Here is a 22,245-nt window from a genome sequence, read left to right on the forward strand (position 1 = left end):
CAATTATATCAGAAGAGAGACTATGACACATTAAAGAGAAAACCTGTTTGTTGGATTGATGGACTGTTTGGCATCAAGGTTATAATATTATGTATTATTCCACAAACTGGAGTCTTTAGATTGGTAGCCTGTGGAAAGGTTCATCTTATTTTTATGAATGAACTTTTTTTGAAGTTGTGTGAAAAAGGGGGCTTTGTATCTTTTTAATGAATGGTACAAAGCAGCAAGATAACACAAATGATCAGAAAAGTTCTATTAACAAAGAATAGTTTGCAGTGTTACTGTTCAAATTCAGTTATAGTTAACTTATTTGAGATGAATATATGCTGCAATTTGAGCTATTTATTTTGGATAATGAATACCTTTTTAAGGAAGCCCAGCTCAAGCATCACATGTAACATGTAGTTAATATTCTCATATGGAAAGCTTGAACATTTGGTGTTACATATTAAGATAGTTCAAATGGTTGCCACAATTGAGATTACATGCATGTTAGGTAGTATTTTGATCTCAGATTTTATAGAGCAGGACTAGAACCTTGGCGGCTGTTCATTTCAGCTCTCTTGAGGATGGAGGTTAATTTTTCACAGGAAACCCCCTACTGCTATTTACCTCTCCCTTCCAAAAATGTTTTCTTAAGGGTAGTTTCAGTTCTGGATCATTATCTCATTACACTACTTGGGAATTCTGGTACAAGATCTCAGAGGACCGTATTTACACCTCTTCAGTGTAAACACAGTTTTTGTGATAATACACATAGAAGGTATTTCTACCCCTTCTCTAATAGGTGAGCTGATTCTTTACACACTTGGGCAGAGGTAGAATTCCCAGGAATGATGATTTAGAGTAGACAGGGACCTAATGCAGCAAAGCAACTAGCAGGAATTCAGAGGAATAGGCTTTGCCCCTTGACATTTAATACAGGGCAAAGTATTATCTAGTAGGTACCTGCCAAATGGAGAGTTGTATAGTTTTATGGCAGTCAATCACAATCTTCAAATTGGATATTCTGTCCAGGTGGGATGCCATAAGATGTGACAGACATTCCCTGAATCTTCGTTCCTGATTCTAAAATATGATTTTAAAGCTGTTATGTATTACAAAGAATGACAAGCAGCACTTAAAAATATTTAGTAAACCCGGTTTATTTACATAATACATATTTTGTCATGCAGCTTACTGAATTGCAGTTAGTGTAATAACAAAAAAAGACAAGCACTGTCTTGCTATTTGAAAATGGCTTAATATAGAAAGATAATTGTTTCTTAAATGAGTTAACCACAACCATATAAATTGCGAGACAATTTAAAACAGCCATAGATAATTTTAAAATGTACTTGTAAAATCTGTAGGCAAAAGCTTTTATAGTTCACACATTGGTAAAATTAAAACCAGTCTTTTTTAGTACTGTAACTGGATAGTATATTTTAATCTTATTTTAATCTATAAAAACAAAAATAAATATACATCATTACAAGGCTCAGATTTGTAGACAACTTTAAAATATTTTTTAATGTTAACAATGTCTTCAAAATTTTACCAGTAGTGCTGTGCACACAGTAGGTGGTCATTAAATGCTGACTGACATACAGAAGTGTTTCTAGTTGACAGCAATCCACATTCATTCATTCATTCCCTACTTTATAATAAATACATCAAAGCAGTGAAAAAATGAGAGGATAACTTTCTTACAATATTTAACATTTTCGTAAAAAGTTGAAATGTTTACACAGAACAATTTTCCTACAGAAAGACCTGTATACCCTTTAAATTCAAAGAAACACTGATTTAAAAACACAGTATGCTCTTTTTATGTATTAATTCAGATGGCAAGTATTAATTCATATACTAATACAGGGATTGCAAAAATTGAAATGATTAAATTTTTTTTATTTTGACAAAGTTTTCTAATAAAAATGGCTCCACACCTAAAATAATGACTTTCCTCTCATTTTTAACTTAAGTATAACTACTCAGTGTCTTTTGTTTGGCCAAAATGACAAAATATCTATTTAAAGGCAATAAAATCATGTAAGCCAATAAGGGATGTTCTAGGAGAAATATATCCTACTACTGTTGCACCAAAATCTTCTATCACTTAACATATGGATCAAAATTTTAACCTTATAAGGTAAAATAGCCGTTATCAAAGCAGGGTTCCATCATCACGATGGGTAAGACATGGTATTCCTTTACTGAGCCTCCTGGGGGGAAATTCTCTTTACTGAGATACTAGCATGGGGAATTAATATTCCAAAAACACTACACTGGAAAAGAAACACAACATTTCACTGATGTATTAACTGAGGCACATTAAAGTGACTTTCCAAATATCGTATGTACAAAAGGCATTTTGGGAATAAGCTTCATCATCAATTAACATTTTTTCTGATATTCAGTAATTTTGCTGTTCTGAAAATTCACCAATATTTAAAACAGCTCATGTCAACTCATTAAGAAACTTGGGTAATATTTTATATTCCAATAAACAATGTAAGTTTTTATGAATGTCTGCTTTAAGGGATTTAATGCATATGAAAGACCAAAGAATAAGAGGGCTGCAATGTATGATAGGGCAGTGAGATCTATTTTTTTAAGTATATACAATAAAGAGAAAGTTTAATGCTTCAGGTCCAAATATTAAGTGTTTATCAAGATTCTGAGTTATCAATGCAATGCTAACACATGCAGAAACCAAGGACTAGAGCACAGGTGAATAAGCGTATTATCAAATGGGGTATCTGCATGACTTTGTTCTAAGGCTTAAGGTTCATTTCAGGGTCAAGACAGGGCCATCTAGATTCTATGGCCTTGAAAGTAGCACCCATAAAGCTGGGAACCCCCATCACTGGATATTCAGGACTAAAAATTCAGAGAGTTGAAAGCTCTGGAATTTTGGGATCAAAAACCTGCTGTAATCCACTCACAAGAATTCAGTTATTATATGGAATTAATATCTGGAATTAAAATGTTTAGGTGGCTAATGACTATGTTGTTTGATCACATAATTTGTCTAATCCTGTACTTAGTTTCTAATGTGATTCTTATCTGATAGAAAATGACATGTTCTTTTCCTCTTCTCAAACCTTCTCTCAACTTGCAGGAGAAGTTTAAAGCTTTTGTTCTGGAAAACTAAAATATCTAATGTTCTTAGGGAGAGAAGAACCTATAGCTAAAGGATATAATCTCTGAAGTGCCAGTTTCTCACAAATCATGTACTTAAAAGCTAGTGATTATTTAAAATCACTATCCTAGCTTGCATTAAGCATAGGCTGAAACAACCCTTGACTTGATTAGGCACTTAAACTTGGTAATTTACTGAAAATAGTTAAGCACATAGGATGACTCCATTTTCTAATGGAGATGAGCCCTTCCTAAGGAAATTAAGCTGGTGCTAAGTAAAATGAATCCTATTTCAACACTAGTTTCCCATTCATCATTGTTATTCAGATATTTCTTATGATTGCCAACTAATTTTCACTTTCTGTACAAGCAGCAAATTAGTAGTTTTAAGGGTTTTGTAAAGCAGCTATTACTACAGATCCTTAAGTATACTTTTTTCCCCCATTTTTATAAAGCGTTACTCAAAGAGGAAAAAGGGAAAACGAATGGGAATTTTAGAAATAGTGGGGTATACAATTCCCCATTATATATTGCTTAACAACTGAATTCACCAGGTGGCCATACCTAATTCACAAATGTGAAACATAGTCAGGACAAGGCTTGCTATGTCTGTACTGCATGACATACACTGTTGACTGATGCCACCAATATAACATCACTACTGCAAGGATATGCCATATTTGGTGGCTTGATCCGAGGTAGTTTAGTTGTCCTGGAAAGAAGGTAGAAAAAAAATAATATTGATTTCAATATGTTGACATTAAAGGAAAAATATATTTCTTGGAAGTATAGTTTAGCAGAAAAATTTTCATAGTCTCAGAGTGCCTAGAGACTAACTGGAGATCCAAACGTTTTTAAAAATGGATCAATTCATATTTGGGTCTAATTTTAAGGTTTTATTTATTAAGTACACAGGTAAACTTCAGAAATGCTCTTCCAAGTGTGTTTTCAAAATCTAACTTAATTTCAGGAATTTGACCTTATGCCTCCCATGTCTCACATCTGGCAGAACGAACAACAACAACAAATTATTGAGAGAGGCAAAAGAAACTAGATGTTAAAAATCATGGGGTGATTTAGGTATAAATCTGTGAGAAGCAGATATACTGTTGGGTTTCGATATAAACCTACTAGAAGCACTTTTTATTTCAAGCAGGCGTGCAAAGAAAAAGTGCTGACCTGAATCCTGTGCTCTCTAACTAATGGAATAATCTGCAGGATGTAATTAGTAATGGCTTCATTAACTAAGGTTATTTCATATACAACTTCAGAGAACAATTTAATCTCTTTGTGGTCAAATGTTAAAATTCTAAGAAGATTAAACAATTAACATATGGAAAACTTCTTGATCTCTCTTAGCAAATAACAAAATACAGAGCTATAATAATTTCAATGTAAATAACATACTCATGGTACTTCTATGGTCATATAATGTAAATATTCTCTAACCTCTCTTTTTTCTTACCAATCAGTACAGTACACAGATTTTAAAGTGTATGTCAACAAGATTCTTAGCCTTTTTTGTACCATGGACTCTTTTGACAGTCTAGTGAAGCCTACAGACTCATTTTTTAAAAAACAAAATACAGCAAATATTCACTATCTAATACAACTATCAGAGATCCACTCAATTTTATCCACACACCTTGGGGATCCTTGGACCCATCAAATGCCATTGTATTGTGTATACATTTTTAAACATTCGACCTGAGCTGAATGAAAGCTTTTAGGTTAAAATTTATTTTATTTCCCAGTGGCCAGCTCATACATGAGGACTTGCCAGAGAGAGTTTCTAAGGCATTTGTACATGAACATTTGAGACTATCACTTTTCACTGTAAAGACTTCTAATTTTTTAGTTTCTGTATCTCCACTGCTCTCATGTACCCGAACTCAACATGTTCTGCTACATAGGGCACATTTTATGTCAAGTTATGTCTTGGGGAAGGTTAAGTTACAACGAGTTTGATTGTTTATAGATGTTCTATATTAAACGACTGGTAACTCCTGATCTGAATATTTTAAGGCCTAAAACCCACTATGGTCATAATCACATAGAGAATTTTCATGGTTTGGTGTTCTACTTATCTATTATAAAGAAAATATAGAATTTTAAAAAGAATTATTAATAAAGTGATACAAAAATATGTTTTACTAGAATTGTTTTCTGAGGGAAATTCTGGCCCTGCCTGGAAGATGGGTGGTCTTCAATTCAGTGGCATGTCCTAGATCTGTTCCCAAATCCTCCTGTTTACAACTCAGGTTTTCCCCTGTATTTCCGTTCTTGTTTAAAGCTCAGTGGTGAAAAACCAAGCACACAGAGGAATGCCTGAGGATCCGTGGGATGCATTGTTTAGGCCAGGGTTTCTCACCCTTCTTCCCCAACACACGTGATGAGTGGGACAATCCCTTCTCTGATTCACCGTGGAAGTGATTCTTAACCCAGGAAGAAGAGGGGATAAATTTGCAGTTTAGATTTAAACTGCTCCCTGACTTTTAGCTCTCCAAACTGAAAAAAACATCAGTTTTATGCACTCTAAATGTTATTTCTGACCCATGCCAAAACTTACCTGGATTTGCGTCACTCTGTCTCTCACTAAACCACATATTTCACTTATAAGACCAGGGCTGGGGGACATAGTAATAACTGCTGTCATTTATTCAGTCCCTACTAATTGCTAGAAACCTGGTTACATGATATGTGCATTTTCTCATCTAATCCTCATTAAACTGTGTTATATGCATTTTTTCATCTACTCCTTACTATAACCCCAGGGGGGCGGAAAAAAGTATTTCCATGTTTTAGATAGGAAACTGGAGCTGAGAGCGCTTAAGTAACTTACTTAGCTCACGTAACTAGAAAGTGGTTGATGTGGGTCTTGAACCCAAGCAGTCTGACTCCAGAGCTAAAGTTCTCAAACAAGCAAATACAGGTTTTGGAGACTGTTGTTCACTCCACCCAGTGTCCTCTTATTTTCCATCTGAAAATATTTTCTTTGGAATGAAGAACAAAAAAATCTATTGGCTTGTGTATCTTGGAAACACAAAGACTCTTAACTTTCACTATTTTCTTCCTAGTGCTGGGTGCCCGGAAGCCTAAAGCCAGCTTTGTCACCATTATCTATTTTATAGACCCTTTTGATGTACATATTGTGAAGTGATCCTACACCTCACTTATTTTCACTATCTTTTTCTGGAAACATAAAGACTCTTAACTTTCACTATTTTCTTCCTAGTGCTGGGTGCCAGGAAGCCTAAAGCCAGGTTTGTTACCTTTATCTTTTTTATAGACCCCTTTGATGTACATATTGTGAAGTGATCCTACACCTCACTTCTTTTCAGTATCTTTTTCTTACTGTCCTTTGCTTCTTATTTCTTGCTTTATATATCTCTGCATATATAAATTACTTTTAAACAACCAGCTGGCATATAAAGAAGTAAATGGTAGTTGACGGTGTCCTACTTTTTAAAAGAAATAGTGGTTGGGAGTCAGAAGACTCAAAAGTCTAATGTCAGCTTTGTCACTAGTTCATAACCACAAAACAGTGACAACTCCACCTACTGGACTCAACTCACATGGTCAGGATGAAAGGAAAAGTTGTGAAAGCCCTTTGAAAGTTTTAGGTAACATTTGGAAAGAGAGGAATCATTTCCATAATCAATAGTATTAAAAAATGAAACTAAGTTTTGATGCTGTGATGCATACACCTTGGGCATATATTTAGGATAACAATACAAAACTGCTATAAAAGAGACACCTACCTGGAAAGTACCGCTCTGGGACTTTGGAAATGTAGAATAGGAAAGCAAGAAGAGCAATCATATACATCACAATTACACGGGGTGCAAAGTCCTGAAAAGCAAAACATGTTTTTTTACAGATCTTCCTGTTACTGAACTCCAGATTTATTACGAATCTAATAGTTGGATTTAAGATTGTTAAATCTGAATTGTTTTGCAGACTGTCTCCAATAATGAAACTTGTTCTCATATGCAGGAAGCAGTCTGCAAGAATGGAGCACAGAGAGTGCTCTAATGGTCAGGCTCCTAAAGGGGCTGGAGCTTTAACATGCTGAAGTTCCTAAGGGCACCCAACTCCATCTGCAACATAGGTATATGGGTAGAATGCATATGGAAATAGAGTTGGCAGGTAAATAAGCAAAGACACTGAAGAACAGGAACTTATGGCTGGAAAAGACCTAAGGGGTCTCCCCAAGGCAGAAATCTGTTCCAATATCCCAGATAAATGGTCCTCTTGAATACTACTATATGAAGCACTTTGTCTCACTGCTGACACAGTATTGAAAAGACTTTCCTGGCCCTGAGAAAATCCAGCAAGCTATCCTTATACATACTGTTCCTAATACTGGTTATAAACCTAATTTACCAAGAACTCATTTAATAAGGACAGGCTGGGTGCATGGCCTATGCCTGTAATCCCACCACTTTGGGAGGCTTTGGCAGAAGGATCGCTTGAGGACAGGAGTTCAAAACTAGCCTGAGCAACACAGTAAGACCCCTCCAATTTTTTTTTTTTTTTAAATTAGCTGAGGACAGGAGTTCAAAACTAGCCTGGGCAACATAGTAAGACCCCTCTCTCTACAAATTTTTTTTTTTTTTTTTTTTTTTTAGCTGGGCATGGTGGTGCATACCTATAGACCTAACTACTTAGGAGGCTGAGGTGCGACGGCTGCTTGAGCCAAGGAGTTTGAAGGCAATAGAGAGACTCTGTTTCAAAGAAATAAAAAATAAAGACAAATTTCTCCTTCCTCTTCAAATATGAGAATCATCATAACCCTCCCGAACTCCTATATTTTTCAGATTAATCAATCTCAGATTTCTCAAACATTCTAGAACACAATTTGATCCTGCCTCCCAAGATTAACCCTTCCAGAACTTTTTATCTTTGTTAAAGTGCCCGTCTTTCCATCTTTTTAAAAATTAGAGCTTATCAAACAATTCTGTGAAAGTTTTCCTTTGCTTCCTCACTGGAAAGATCTGTGATCATATTAGGATTCCATCTTTGAAAACTATTATCTAAGCCATCTTTCCGTTTTAAGATTTCTGAATACAAAAAAAAAAAAAAATCCCTTTTTTTTCCTTAACTTCTCTAAAATTCACTGACTATTAGACCCATTAGGGTCTTATTCTTTTTGTCATTATAAGCTTAAAAGGAATGTGTTTATCACATCCAAAAATTTTGGTCACTTCTATGTCAACAATTATTCCAGTTGGAATTTATCTACAGTGGCAGTTCCCCATTCCATTTTCTTATTATAAGGGAATCAAAATTGTCAGAAAGATGTTTTCACAGATAGGAGGATTACTGATGTCCCTCATCACTACTGTCTCACCTTTCTCCCAATATTCTAATGTATGAAGACATCATTACCCTTGTCCTCAAATTGGCCAAGTGGCCACATTATATCACTCAATTGACTCTGTCACAGAACTTCCTTTCTTTTCAGCTGTACACCCAACTGTTTTCCACTATGCTGTTGCCAACTTCATGCAAATAAATGTAGGCCTACTAATGGTCTCTCCTCTTCTAATAAAATCTGATTCTTTTGAATAAAACCCACCCTTAAAGTCACACATTCTAGAGTAAGGTGCCATTGCAACGAGTATACGTGATTTCTGTCAGATCTCTTGGCGTATTTACTTGTATTAAAAATTCTCAAGTTTACTCTCTAGTGCATACATAGAGCATTTTTACAATGATCTCTAAGAATGTAAGTCTTATTTCAAATCCTTTTCTCAAGAATCCTGAGTGCTCACTGAGACTCTTCCTAATGCACATCAACTGTTCCCCCATAACACCTGATTCTAACAAAGAGCTCTTCTTTTATTTCTCAATATATTGTCGTCAGTGGATTGAACATGCTTCCCTGGCTCCAGCTACCAATACAATGATGATTTCCAAATCTTTATTGCCAGTGTCAAACTCTAGCTAAAATCCCAGATCCTATCTCTACCTTTGGGTACCCCAAACTCATCGGGTCCAACATAAAATCCTTCCCAACTTCCCTTCACCCCCTAAAAGATCAGCTGCTCCTATTTCTATACTTGTGTTATCATTGGCATTATCACTGATCCAGAAGACAAAGCTAGAAACTTTGGAGTCCTCCTCCACAAATAAGGACTTGGGTATTTATATACTACGGGTAACAGAGAATAATAATGTATTCTTTTACAGAAAGACAACTCAGAGAAAAACGGTATTCAGATTTTACCTCAACTTCTGCAAGGTATGCTTATTTATATGGCTGTGAAAATTATGGCATCAATATGCAATTACAAATATGTTCTCAAATGACAAACATCCACCCACTTGGCTTGATTATACTACTTTACCCACAAAGAGTAAGACTGAAAGGCAAAAAAAAAAAAAAAAAAGAAAAATATCAACTACACTCAACCTACCTGTACAATAGGAGCACCAATTCCTCCATTGAGCCAAACCCAGTGAAGAGTAGGAATCACTCCATATCCCGAAACAGAACAAAAGATGATAGAACGGAGCCTTTGCCATTGCTGCGTGAGGTAATTGGGATGAATCTGCGCAAAGAACACTGCCAGGATCATAGCAAGCACTGTGATCAAGTATACCTGACGCCAGTACTAGAATGAAAGGAAATCACAGTTTAATTCTGTTATTAACAATAAGGGAACTGAAAAAGTAATTTTGGCTTTTACACTACAAATTCCAAACTCTATTTACTTGGTATTTGCATTTCAAATTCGGATTATCTCCCTTCCTTAAAAAATATGTTCCATACAACTTTTAGGTTGGTCACAATGACAAACCAAATTCCAAAGTGAGCTGGTAAAAGACTACATTTATTCACACAAAAGCATTTTCTGATTACCTATTACATGCCATGCACAGTTCAAGTCCTATAAAAGCAAAGATGACTATGACATGAACTCTCCCAGCAGTGAGCTCACAGACTATGGGAGGGGCAGACATGTCAACAAATGATTATAATCTTATGGTAGATACTGTAACTGAGGAACAGAACACTGCAGAACCACAGAAGAGGGAACAATTAACTTCACTTGGGGTAGCTAAAAAATGCTTCATAGAGGAGATGACATCTAAGATTTTGTGGGAAGACAGAGCTCGCGAGGAAAGAGAACAGCAAATGCGGCAGGAAGTTTTGAGAAGAAAGGCTGAAAAGGCATACTGTTAGGCTAAATGTTTTGAACTTCACCACACTGGCATTGGAGGAACAGCAGAATTCTTTAAGAATAGGATGACACAGCTGTTTTTCAAACTGACTTATTAGAAAGACAACTCTGACATCAGTGTAGAAAATAGGTGACAGGAAACCAGCTAGAAAGATATTAGTTTAGTTTATTCAAATAGAGAGTGGGGGCTTGGACTCCTGTTGAATAAAGTAGATGTGAGCACCAGATTTAGGAGGCATTTTTGAAATAAGCTTAAGTCTTAATGGCTGACTGGATGTGTGAGAGGGCAGTAGAGGAAAGCTTGACTGTTTTTAGCCCGAAAGGCCACATAAATGGCTTCTATTAATGAAGCAAATGAACAAAGATGATCCAGGTTTGCTGTGTGTGTGATGGGGGAAGAGAACAGTGGCATGAGAGAACACACACTTAGCTTAGGTTTGAAGGGCTTATGAGATATGTAGGTATTTAAATAAGCACTTAGCTGGTCTTAAAGTCAAAAGTCACATAAGACAAGAGTTCTTAATCTGGGCACCAAGTACTTTTTTGGGGCTATTAACTTCCTGAAATCAAATGTCAGATTGTTTGTTTAAGTGTGTGCCCAGAAGTACATTCTACTGGATCTAGGGTCCACAGTTTTCAATCTCATTCTGAAAGCAGCTGTGTTCCTTAAAACGTAAAACGAGTCTTTTATAGGTCTACAGCAACTGAGTATTTGAAAATGATTAGAAACCAGATGGAAGAAAGCAATTTTTCAATGATCATGGACTGACTGTATCAGCTCCAGTAGTTCCCTTATCTGTTTAATCTATCTTGGCCTTTTAGTTTTTCTGGTAAGAGATTTACAAAAAGTATCTCACTTTGATGTTTAGCAAGAGATAAAGGAAAACAGTTTCAGAGAAATACAGAATAAAATAAGCAAAAGAATTCAGATATTACATGGCTGTACTCACAAGCACCTGGTTATCAGTATGCTCTGATTTTTTAAAATCATATAAACTGTTTCATGCAAAATGGTTAAGTTATGAAAGCTGGGCAGAGCTAAAATCAAGTCAATTTACAACAAGGTTACCTGCATATATATTTAATTATGTGCTTGTGTTCCAAAGTGATTAGGCCTAAAAAGCAAATGGCTCACGTTTAAGCAGCTACAATTAATAATGTTCTTACGTATTCAAGTCAAATTTATGATTTTTCTCTTCACTAATTTTCACACCAGATATGTTGACAGTTTTCTCTGTCATTGTGTAGAGACAAAGGTCCTACTGAAAAATCCCAAGCAATCTGAGAAATTCCACACTGCGGCCAATCTTCCCAATAAGTGAAGGCTGAGGACTGTGCCTCAGAGTGGTCCCCAACCTTTCTGGCACCAGGGACTGGTTTTGTGGAAGATGATTTTTCCATGGATCGTGGTGCGGGGAGGCAGGCAGAGATGGTTTCAGGATAATTCAAGTGCATTACATTTATTGTGCACTTTATTTCTATTATTACTACATTGTAATATATAATAATTATACAACTCATCATAATGTAGAATCACTGGGAGCCCTGGGCTTGTTTTCCTGCAACTAGACCGTCCCCATCTGGGGGTGATGGGAGACAGTGACAGATCATCAAGCATTAGATTGCACAACCTAAATCCTTTGCATGTGCAGTTCACGATAGGGTTTGTGCTGCTACAAGAATCTAATGCTGCTGCTGATCTGACAGGAGGCAGAGCTCAGGTGATAATGTGAGCCATGGGGAGTGGCTGTAAACACATATGAAACTTCCCTGGCTCACCAGCCCACTGCTTACCTCCTGCTGCATGGGCTGGTTCCTAACAGGCCACGGACAGGTTCTGGGGGTTGGTGACCCCCAGATATGTAGGGCACCTGCAGATACCTGCCTTAGAGCACCTGTTACATGGTGGGCCTTGGGCAGGACAGGCTCTATTCCTTGTGATTAGGACTAGAAATAACTAGTAGGTATACTGCTCCTGAGGGAGAAGCTCAGTCTTGGTTCTGAAAGGGAGGTAACTAAAAGGGCAAAAGAAAAAACAAGAGTATGGTAGAAAAACAGGAAGAAAACAAAGTAGGAAGGGGACTTTCTGAAAGGGAGAACTTGAGATGTACTGACCCCATGGGAACATTCAGTTTGTCTTCTTGGCTGGAACATGAGGTGATAACTTAGGGTTCACTCCATAAGGTTTGGTTGGCCAATATTTTTAGGTCAGGTGCTATATTATCTGATTACAGTGTTGCAAATGCTGCTTTGCACAAGGCAAAAACTGACTTGTGTGTGAACTTAGGGACAGAAAGCAGAGTTGATCCAGAACTCAGAAAAGACACATCTCACATTTGTTAAAGACACTCACTCCTATCTGGTCTGTCTTACGAGCCTACCCCAAACATAAGACTGAAGACAGGAAAACATATTTTAGAGAAGAATATGGGCTAATAAATGCAGACACATTTTCCTGTTTTTTTTTTTTTTTTTTTTCACTGAGAGGAGAAAAAAGAAATGGAAAGCAGTAACCAACCTCATAATTTTAACAAGTGTGAATTTTAACTTCAGTTCTATAAACACACAAATAAAAGATAAATAATGTGAATATTTGAGGAACCATGCAGCCATATAGATTTAGTGAAAACATTAATAATTTAATGTCTACGTTAAGTTTCAGAAAATAACTGTATATATATTTTCCAATAAAAAATTAGTAAAATAAGTATAGAACTGATAATAGATGTTAGAGATGACAGGGCCATTTTGAAAAATAAGTTTATGCTTATACAAAACTCTTCTACTTATTCTATAAATTAATTATGTACTTATTAAGAAGTTCAAAAGAACCAAGGCAAGAAAACCCAAGACCTATACGAAAGGTAGAATGTAAAATGTTTCAATCTACTTACGTTATTACAATAAAATGCGTAAAATACTCCTGAGACATAGCAGCCCAGTATTCCAATAGAAATTCCTGCATAATCTAATGCCATCCATCTTCGACATGTTTTTTCTGACCGATGGCAGGAAAAAAGATGATAGCCCACAGAGCAGAGCATACAGACCTGTGAAAAATAAAAACAAATCTTAACAAAGTGACTTAAGAAACTAAAGCAACTTATGCATGATGTTCAGGGAAATAGTTAAAAGGCTAGGCTTTCAATTCAAACATTTATGGGCTTGGATTCTAGCTCTGTGCCTTACAGTAGAGCGAGCCATGTCATTACTCTAAAGCCTCAATTTCCTCATGGGTAAAATGGAGATAATAATGAGAAAATTTAAAATAACTACATTAAAAAATGAAAATTATAAATAAATAGCACAGTAATGGGAAAGTTATACAATGCGAATGTTTTAAAACTATCATCTGAGGCTTATTTTGATCCATGAATTTGTTTTTAAAGAGTATTTACTATAGAAGCAATACAAATCCCTAAAAAAATCAAAGAACATAAATATAAGCCACTCTTAATCTATTCCCCAGAGGTAGCCAGTGATAACATTTTTTATGTGTCTTTCCAGATATTTTCAATACATATGTCAAATACCTGTGATATATTAGTCTGTACACATGCACTCATTATATATATATATACACACACACACACATATTTTAAAATTAAATGAAATCACACTATGCATTCTGTTCCACAATTGGCTTTTTTATTCAGTTAAGAATTTTCATGTCTGTATGAGATTCACTGTATAGAGTTTACTTTTAATTTCTAAGGTAAACACAGCTTTATTGCCTTCAAGAAAAAACAGGCTGGTGTAGTAGTGGCTCATGCCTGTAATCCCAGCACTTTGGGAGGCCATGGTGTGAGGACTGCTTGAGCACAGGAGTTCGAGACCAGCCTGGGCAACATAGGAGGACCTCATTTCTACGACAAACAAACAAACAAAATTAGCTGGGCATGGTGGCATGTAACTGTGGTCCCAGCTACTTGGGAGGCTAAGGCAGGAGGACTACTTAAGCTTGGGAGATCGAGGCTGCAGTGAGCCATGACTGCCCCACTATGCTCCAGCTTGGGTGACAGTGAGACCCTGTCTCAAAAAAAATAATAATTTAAAAAACAATCACGACTTGCTAACTTTATATGGTTGCCAAACTGAGAGTAAAGCTAATCTGGTTCAATCAGCTGCTCTGATAATTGATGAGGTTTCTATGGCAGAATGCCTTTAAGCCATCAAGCACCTGCCGTGTGTCATACATTGGAGGTGATACAGAATCACTGAATAGTACAGTAGCAAATCCTACTGTACTTCAGTGCAGAGCATAATTTGAAAAGGTGGGAGGATATTGACTCTGTGAGGGTACATGTGCATTTGGAGGGTGGAACTGGTGGGAAGAAAAGAGCATCAGAGAAGGGCTGTTCACCTGAGGCGGATTTTAAAAGTTGGGCTGGCATTCACCAAGGACATAAAAAAAGGTGTGCACATATTTACGGCTGGGGGGCAGAGATTAAGGAAAAGCATCATATTCTTTATAATATGATTATGACATGTCCTACACATTAACGGATTTTAACTTCAATATTATGGGTATAATATGATATGCCTGAAGATTTTAAGTGCCCCCTTACAGAGGTGTGGACTAGAAGGGCTGAAACAGGAGGTTATAGGAATAGCCCTGGAGAGCACGTACTGAGACAGTGACAGTGGGGTGCAGGCAATGGGACAAACAAACAATATAAAGTAGGTACAACCGATAAACATTTTGTAAGCAATTGCTAAGGCAGTAACATGGTCATCCAGCTATTAATATTTTATATTCTGGTCATTAAACAAATCTAGTTACTATAGACTCAATATCAATATTCAGTAACAATGTACTTTGTCACAACTTCATTGCTTCATCAATTGTCTAAAATCCTTAATAGTCTATAGCTTTTTGGTTACTAAGCAACCAACCAGTAACTAACTCTAAGTTCGTTATTTAAACGTAACTCTAAGAAGCCTGGTTATTTGTTTTCTCAGATTATCCTTGAGATTAAGCACCATAAATCAGGAGAGCATAAAAGCGTATATTTCTCATTGATGGGGAAACATCCCATTGCCACAATGTTGAATGACACAAGAGCAGGTCGCAAAATAGCAAGCAGGGATGACTGTAGCTTGGAAGTAGGTAGACAGGTAAGTGAGCAGGCAGGTAGGCAGGTGCAAGGTAGCTATGCACACACAAACATACACATTTGGGTTAAACTCATTGTTTAACGCAAATGTCCAATGTAGTTACCTCTGAAAAGTGGAATTTCAAGTGACGTTTTCTTCCATAAACTTCTGTTTGCCTAAATTTCTACATGATTATATCTTGTAGTAATAATTAGAAACAAAAATAAAGCTCATTCATTGTGAAAAAGAAAATAAAAAGAGGAAAAAGAAAACTATGGTATCTAAGGGAAAAGTAAAATAGTGTTAACAGAAAACCCCAGATTTTAAAGTTAACCCATACCTAGTATGCCCTGTTTAAGAAGGAATATGTTATTCCTAGAGCTCCTTTAAAAATGGACTGAAAGATAATCTGGGAAATTGGGTATGTTTCAGTTATAATGGAAAGTTTCCTTCTATGGAGTATCTCACTCCATCAAGGTAGACAGATAATTACAGTGTTAAATCCCACATCGAAGCTCCTTGGCATGATAATAAAATATCTCATGATTTGATCCCTGCCAATCTCTCCAGCCTTATCTTTCTCCATTTTCCTAGGTTTCAACCACAAAAACCAGTACCTGCAAGTCCAGAAAGTGCTAAGAAAGTGAGTCTTGCTTCTTTTTTCCTGCTTAAATGCCACCTCACTGTCTCTTCTGCACGCCTACAAGTGGCTTGACCTTTATACCAGATTGGTTCTGTTCAGCACTGTTCAGATACTAGCATAGTATCTGGATGTATATAGGATGCATTCAACAAATATTTGTTAACTGAATGTAAATGGATCAAATCTAGCAAAAGGCATTATTGTATTCTGACGTTCTTCTCCAAAATACAAATACCCTGGAAGGTTCAAAGCCCCTGAATTACATTCTACTGTTCAGAATGTACTCTATTAATCTGGTTGCGAGGAAAGCACTAAAGCATATAGAAGCGTAGGAGTGAGAAAAATGTTATGTCTTTTAATATTAAATGTAAATCGTCTTTTAATATTAAATGTAAATCAATGTTAATAAATACATTTACGGTTTACTACACTGTCCACTGACCCTAAGAATCTGAAAAACTCAGGTGAACAAGTTATAATTTGATAAGAAGTGGTCTTTTCAAGTAGGGAAGATGTGCTCATCTGTCTTGAGTAAGTTGTACAGCATATATTGTAACAATGATCATTGCACTAGCAATTAGGAGAACAGGATTTTACTGCCCTGCTGAATAATCCTGGGCAAGTCACGGTAATACTTTGGCTCTGTTTCTTTATTGGAAATTGTTGTAATTATTTAATCCTTTTAGTTTTGCAATGTATTGTTTTCTTACGTCAATACTGAAATTAATACACATTCTCTAAACTAACATCAGCTGTGGCAGGTGGTGAAGGCATAAAGAATAGGCCTCAGCATAAAGGAAAAGGGCAGGGATTCTCAAAGTAGATAATATGCATATAACTAACAAGAATAGAAGCCAGTTTTTACTTAATGATTATTAAAAGCATGTTAATCTATACTGAGATGCACCTAAAAATTTAAAAAGAAATTGATTCATTTACATTACAAAATTGGTTATGGATTGTAAGGGACATTTTGGCTGAAATCAGAGCAAAAATTAAACCTCAGAAAGAGTACATTTTAAAAAAATATTTGAAGGAAAAATAATTTTCTAATAACAGAAATAGGTTATGCTTTCCCTCAAAGAAAATTAAAATATTATTCCAAAAATTGGAATTAATAAAAAAGGGGAAGAGAGTTTTGCTGTGTTTCTTGGCCATTTAAGTCCAAAGTTTAAACTTGAGTAAAGCGATGACACTCTGAAATAAAATGATACACAACGAAAGCGACATTTGTGCAGCTGAGTTATGAGGTTCACCTCTCAAACTCAGCAGCAACAGGCTAACTGCAGGGAATAGCTAGTCTGTGTCTGTCATGAGAAAGGGGGATAATAAGTTTTTCTTTTCATTTTTATGTTTTTCTATATTCTCTGAAGCAGAAAAAATTGTTTTAAATGTCAATAGAACTATAGCCCACATTTGTTTTCTGTTTCAAAATTATCTGTTTGAAATCTACTAAATGTAACTTTTAAAGACATTTTTACAGGTTCTTGAAAAATGCCAGTGCTATGGAACTAACAAATACAGGAGGTAGAGAGGAAAATAAACTGAAAGTATTTGAAGCCAGGCCAGTGAGTTCAAAATAAATTAACATTAAAGCAACAGAGCAAAAAATCAATACCAGCAAAACAGGACAGTAAAATATAGTATGGAAATAACAACTACAAAAATCACAGATGCAAACAGGAAAGAGATGAGAAATCTTCCCCAACAAGTTTTAAGTAGACACTAGTGTTATAGTTCAGCCAGCTAATAGAATACAAAGATTCCTACTTTTTTTATTAATCTTAAAGCAGAGGTGCCCAAAAAGAAGAGGAAAGAAACAAATTTTTCTCCATCTTTGTAATTTAATGGATTTCAAACATACTCTCATAAGAACAGACCATTTGGTGTTTATGTTATGAAAATCAATAAGCTGACCAACATGCCATTCCAGGGCTCTTTAAAGCAAGTGATAGGTCCGAGGTAAGGTCACCTGACCAAGCCTGCCTGACAAAAAGTTCTCTTTACCAATAGCAGTATTTGTGAAATGACTTACCTGGAAGCAGAAAAGACAAATAGAACAAATTACAAAATCTTCTCTGGACGCACTTGCTGAAGGTAACACAGATGTCATGTCATATATTCCCAAGGTGAAGAAGAGAAAGAAACCCAGCAAATGACTCCAGATGTTTACTGTCTCATTAGATAAAATAAACAAACTGGAAAATAAACATACATGCAACTGAGATTCACATTGGTCAACTTACTGTCACATTCAAAGGTTAGGGACAATTTTGAGGAGTTACCTAATACTTGCTCCAAAGCTCTTACCCCACCTGTACCTTTCTAAATTTGATATATTATCTAATCAAATTATTCTAAGTTTTTCCATATTGCCAACAATCTTGGGACCATAGTTTTTTGGGTGCTCACCTCTATTATCATACTTACCATTTCCTTCTCTGTATTGAGAGATTTACATACAAATTCCATCTCATCTTCCAGCCTATCAACTCCCTAATGGTCAGTACCATTCGTCTTTATGACCCCACTGTTCACAATGCCTTGCTCAGATTAGTCTACAAACTAAAGGTCTTCAGAAATGAACATGCAGAGGAAATCTGGATGTTAGCTAGCATATTCTATCAATAATACGTATCTGAAAACCTGCTCAGTGCAAGGTTAGGCATGAACTTAGAATACTTTCCTGGAGCTCATTAAATACAAATGCAAAATTAAATGGACTTAAGAGAAGCAAAATAAATATGTATGGATCCATTGGAAAGGTTCTTTAAGACAGGCATGCCAGAACAACTTTGCTGTGGATGTCTTAAAACCAGTCTAGTTTCCAGGTGGCATAAGTTTCTCATTTTCAGAAACAACTGGACTTTACTTTTAATGTGGGTACTATGTGCCCTCTTTCAAAATGCCCTGGGCTAACTGGTCTTGGCAGCACAGGTTGGTACAGTGTGTACCACCCTGAGTCAAGAGGCTCACTGTCCCCACCCCACACAAGTCACTTAACCTCTCCGGGCTTCAGTTTCTTCATCTACACAGTAATGGAGCCACATTAGATGCTGCTGCAACTTTCTTCCAGCTCCTTTCTTACTTTTGGGAAATGGTTCTCCAGATGTGGAGAGAACTCATCTGATTATTTACTAAAAGGTGACATCATGACTAAAGATTAAAATACTACTCTTGCATTTGTCTGCAAAATCTAGTATTTTTGCTTAAATTTAGGTTTTTGGTCTTCACTGATTCAGAAATCCTTGACATATTGACATTGACATATAACTCTAAATTTGTAGCAGTCACTGTGGTTCTCACGTTCTCATTTTTATAAGAAATGGAATTTCCTATTTATTTTGCTTCTCTTAAGTTCATTTCTTGTAAAAGCAAAAGCGAGAACCACAGTGAGTGCTACAAATTTAGTTATATGTCAACACTTACTAGTAAGGATTTCTGAATCAGTGAAGGCCAGATACATGATGTATATAGCAAGGTGTCAAAACTATCAAATGATCATCAAGAATAAAATGAATCTTGGATCATGAATTTCAGGCTTTATCATGTACAAAGTGTAAAGACTATTTATAACTGGAGGAAGGGATGCACGAATGTGCTTGAAACATATAACTACAAGACTGTTTTGACAATCAGTACTATGCTCTGCTTATTACTTCAGAACTTTTCTTTTTGTGAAATCCAGTATAACCTGACTAACTTAACTGAGAGGCGCAACCTCTCCATGTTCCCTGCAGCTAACAGTGGACTCGCAAAACTGCTATGACATACAAAACCTCCTCAGATTACATCCAAAATCTGTCCCAGTCACTCCTGAAAGTCAAAAGGAGAGAGGGCAAAGGCTGAACTTGGAGAAGATAAGGCTGGTGGGAAAGCAAGAACACCTCTAATAAAGAATCTACTCTTACTGTATGAAAAGTTAGGTGTCTCCTGCACAGTAGACACACCTGACAGCAGTAACTTAAGCATATCCTGAGAATGACCCTATATGAAAAACACACTTGAATGTGTTTACAATTGCAAGCATGGCCAACCCTTAGACTGATTCCTTATCTATGAGGAACATCTGAGCCCCTGTCCCTTCTCATGGAATGCTGACTGTACATGGGATGGAAGCCTTTTGTTTTGTAAATGATTACGTCAGGGGGAAGGGTGTTAAGTAAAATGCTATATAAACTGCATGCTTTCTGCAGGCGGCAGAGGTTCTCCCGTTCAGGTCACTGCCACTGGACCTCTCTGTAAATTACCCTAGTAAAACCCTATGTCTTGTTTACTGGCTTTGGGTCTTTTCTTCTGTCTTTCGAATCTGGTGCCATCCTTATTGAAGTTTACAGGAGTCCAGCACCACATCTTCATATTCTGTTCAGTTTTAAAATCAATAATCATCTTCATTATCATCATCTGTTCAGCTTCAAAATCATTGGTGATGACAACAATCAGCATTTATTGAGGGCTTATTAGGTTCCAGGCCATGTATAGCATTTCACACACAGAATCTAATTGAATCCTTTTTTACCTCTGGAAGCAGATACTGTGATTACCCTCATTTTTACATGTGGGTATAATGAGGCTCAGTGAGGTTCCATTTTGCTCCAGGTCTCAGAACTGTTAAGTGGCAGATCTGGATACTAAAGTCTTTGACTCAATAGCTCAAGAGCTAAGGCTCTATACTTAATTTTCCACTCCGTGACATTTGGACCCTAACATCAGAATGCAGAGGACCACTGCTAGTTGGGTAGAAAATATTTAAGGCAATTCACTGCTTGCCCTATTCTTGTGGAACTCCAGATCCACAGCAGAACCCAGCTGTGTAATTTACTCATGCAACAGGAGGCATTGGGGAGGAAAACGGTAATTACGCTTCAAGTTGTGAATCCTAAGGGCCATCCATTCAAGCCAAGTAGGGATGATAGTGATGTCACCTTGTGACCATGAGTCACAGAAACACTTTCATGGCAGGACAAAAGGAAAGAAGGACAGGAAAAGATAATGCTGGAAAAATCAAGAATCAGACTTGTGGTTGCCGCTTGAGCAACTCAACAGCCCACATTCTGGCACCAGGGTTTGCCACTACAGTGACCTGGAGCTAACCAACATCTGTATCTTAATTCTCCTAAAGCAGAGGTCCTGTATTTCAGTACAGGTAGTAAGTTTGGACAGTTACTCCAAGAACTAGAACAGTTATTTTTCAGTTTTGTTTTTTTTAAATACAGGTTTTCAAGAGACTGTGGTTTTAAAGGTTTAGAATGATAAAGAAATTTCCTTCTTAGAGATGCTTCTGTGGTGCTCTAGTGGAGACTCGGTGCCCGTTATGGGCTCTCTTTACCACAGTGCTTTTCCTACAAAGCATTTTTTTCCACAATGGTTATTATGTAATTGTGTAATTATCTCTTTAATGTCTGTTACCCAGGCTACACCTTAGTATCTTCATGAGAACAAGGGCCACGTTTGCTTTTTTTCTGCATGGGCTCCATAAGTATTTGCTACATGAATAAATCTTGGGCGTATATGTTAACTTGTTTCCTATGATACAGGCATTTTTCTGGCCCAAAGCTACTGAATTCCCAGAGGGTTGCTCTAAAAAGAAAGCAAGCTTAGGTATACACCGTGCAAATATGGCTCAGCCCGATTCCAACATATATCTCATTGAGTCGAATAAACCGAATAAAGGATGTAAAAGCCCTTTGTAAACAGCAAAGCGCCATAGGAGAGTTGTAATTATGATCACTGTTACTATCATGATTATTCCGTGGATCAAGTACCCCGGCCAGGTAAGGGGAGATAACGGGGGAGAAGAGGCAGTAAAAAGGGATGAAAAGGATGGGGCGGGGAGGAAATGATGGGCAAGCAGAAAGGCGGGGAAAGCAGAAGGGGGACCAGACAAAAAGGGTGTAGGTGAGAGAAGGGGACACTCCAGGCGGAGGCGGCCAGACCGTACCTTTTGATACACAGCCTGGACGGCAGGTAGGCCCGGTAGCCGTCGGTGATGTACGGGTTGTCCTTGAGGGACACGGGGATCTGCTCGTAGGTGTACAGGCGGATGCCACGGGGCACCAGGACCGGCCAGTACTGGTAGCTGCCCAGCTCAATGTAATGCGCGCTCTTCAGCAGCTTCTGATGCATCGTTCCCGGCCGCCGCCGCTCCCTGGCTAGGGAGCTCCCCCAGGCCCCGCCTCCCCGGGGAGGGGG

At 37.1% G+C, this 22,245-nt stretch overlaps 1 protein-coding gene across 1 annotated transcript; it reads right to left on the reverse strand.

The window, feature by feature from the left end:
* Positions 1 to 1,127: 1,127 nt before the first annotated feature.
* On the reverse strand, positions 1,128 to 22,239 carry PAQR3 (progestin and adipoQ receptor family member III). The gene is made up of 6 exons (XM_011966223.1): positions 21,995 to 22,239; positions 18,089 to 18,251; positions 13,208 to 13,363; positions 9,546 to 9,743; positions 6,885 to 6,975; positions 1,128 to 3,835 (listed from the first exon to the last, which is right to left on the reverse strand). Exons 1-6 carry the CDS (start codon positions 22,177 to 22,179, stop codon positions 3,693 to 3,695), a joined length of 936 nt encoding a protein of 311 aa, XP_011821613.1. The 5' UTR covers positions 22,180 to 22,239; the 3' UTR covers positions 1,128 to 3,692.
* Positions 22,240 to 22,245: the final 6 nt, after the last annotated feature.

This window comes from Mandrillus leucophaeus, unplaced genomic scaffold, assembly GCF_000951045.1.
Source record: "Mandrillus leucophaeus isolate KB7577 unplaced genomic scaffold, Mleu.le_1.0 Scaffold75, whole genome shotgun sequence".
In the NCBI taxonomy this organism is placed as follows: domain Eukaryota; kingdom Metazoa; phylum Chordata; class Mammalia; order Primates; family Cercopithecidae; genus Mandrillus; species Mandrillus leucophaeus.

Excerpts from the sequence above, each read along its gene's own strand:
- PAQR3 (XM_011966223.1), bottom strand. The coding sequence starts at position 22,179 with ATGCATCAGAAGCTGCTGAAGAGCGCGCATTACATTGAGCTGGGCAGC. Across the intron at positions 18,252-21,994 it reads TCCAGGCTGTGTATCAAAAG|TTTGTTTATTTTATCTAATG; the intron begins GTACGGTCTGGC and ends TTTATTTTCCAG. Across the intron at positions 9,744-13,207 it reads ACGCATTTTATTGTAATAAC|TACTGGCGTCAGGTATACTT; the intron begins GTAAGTAGATTG and ends CTTTCATTCTAG.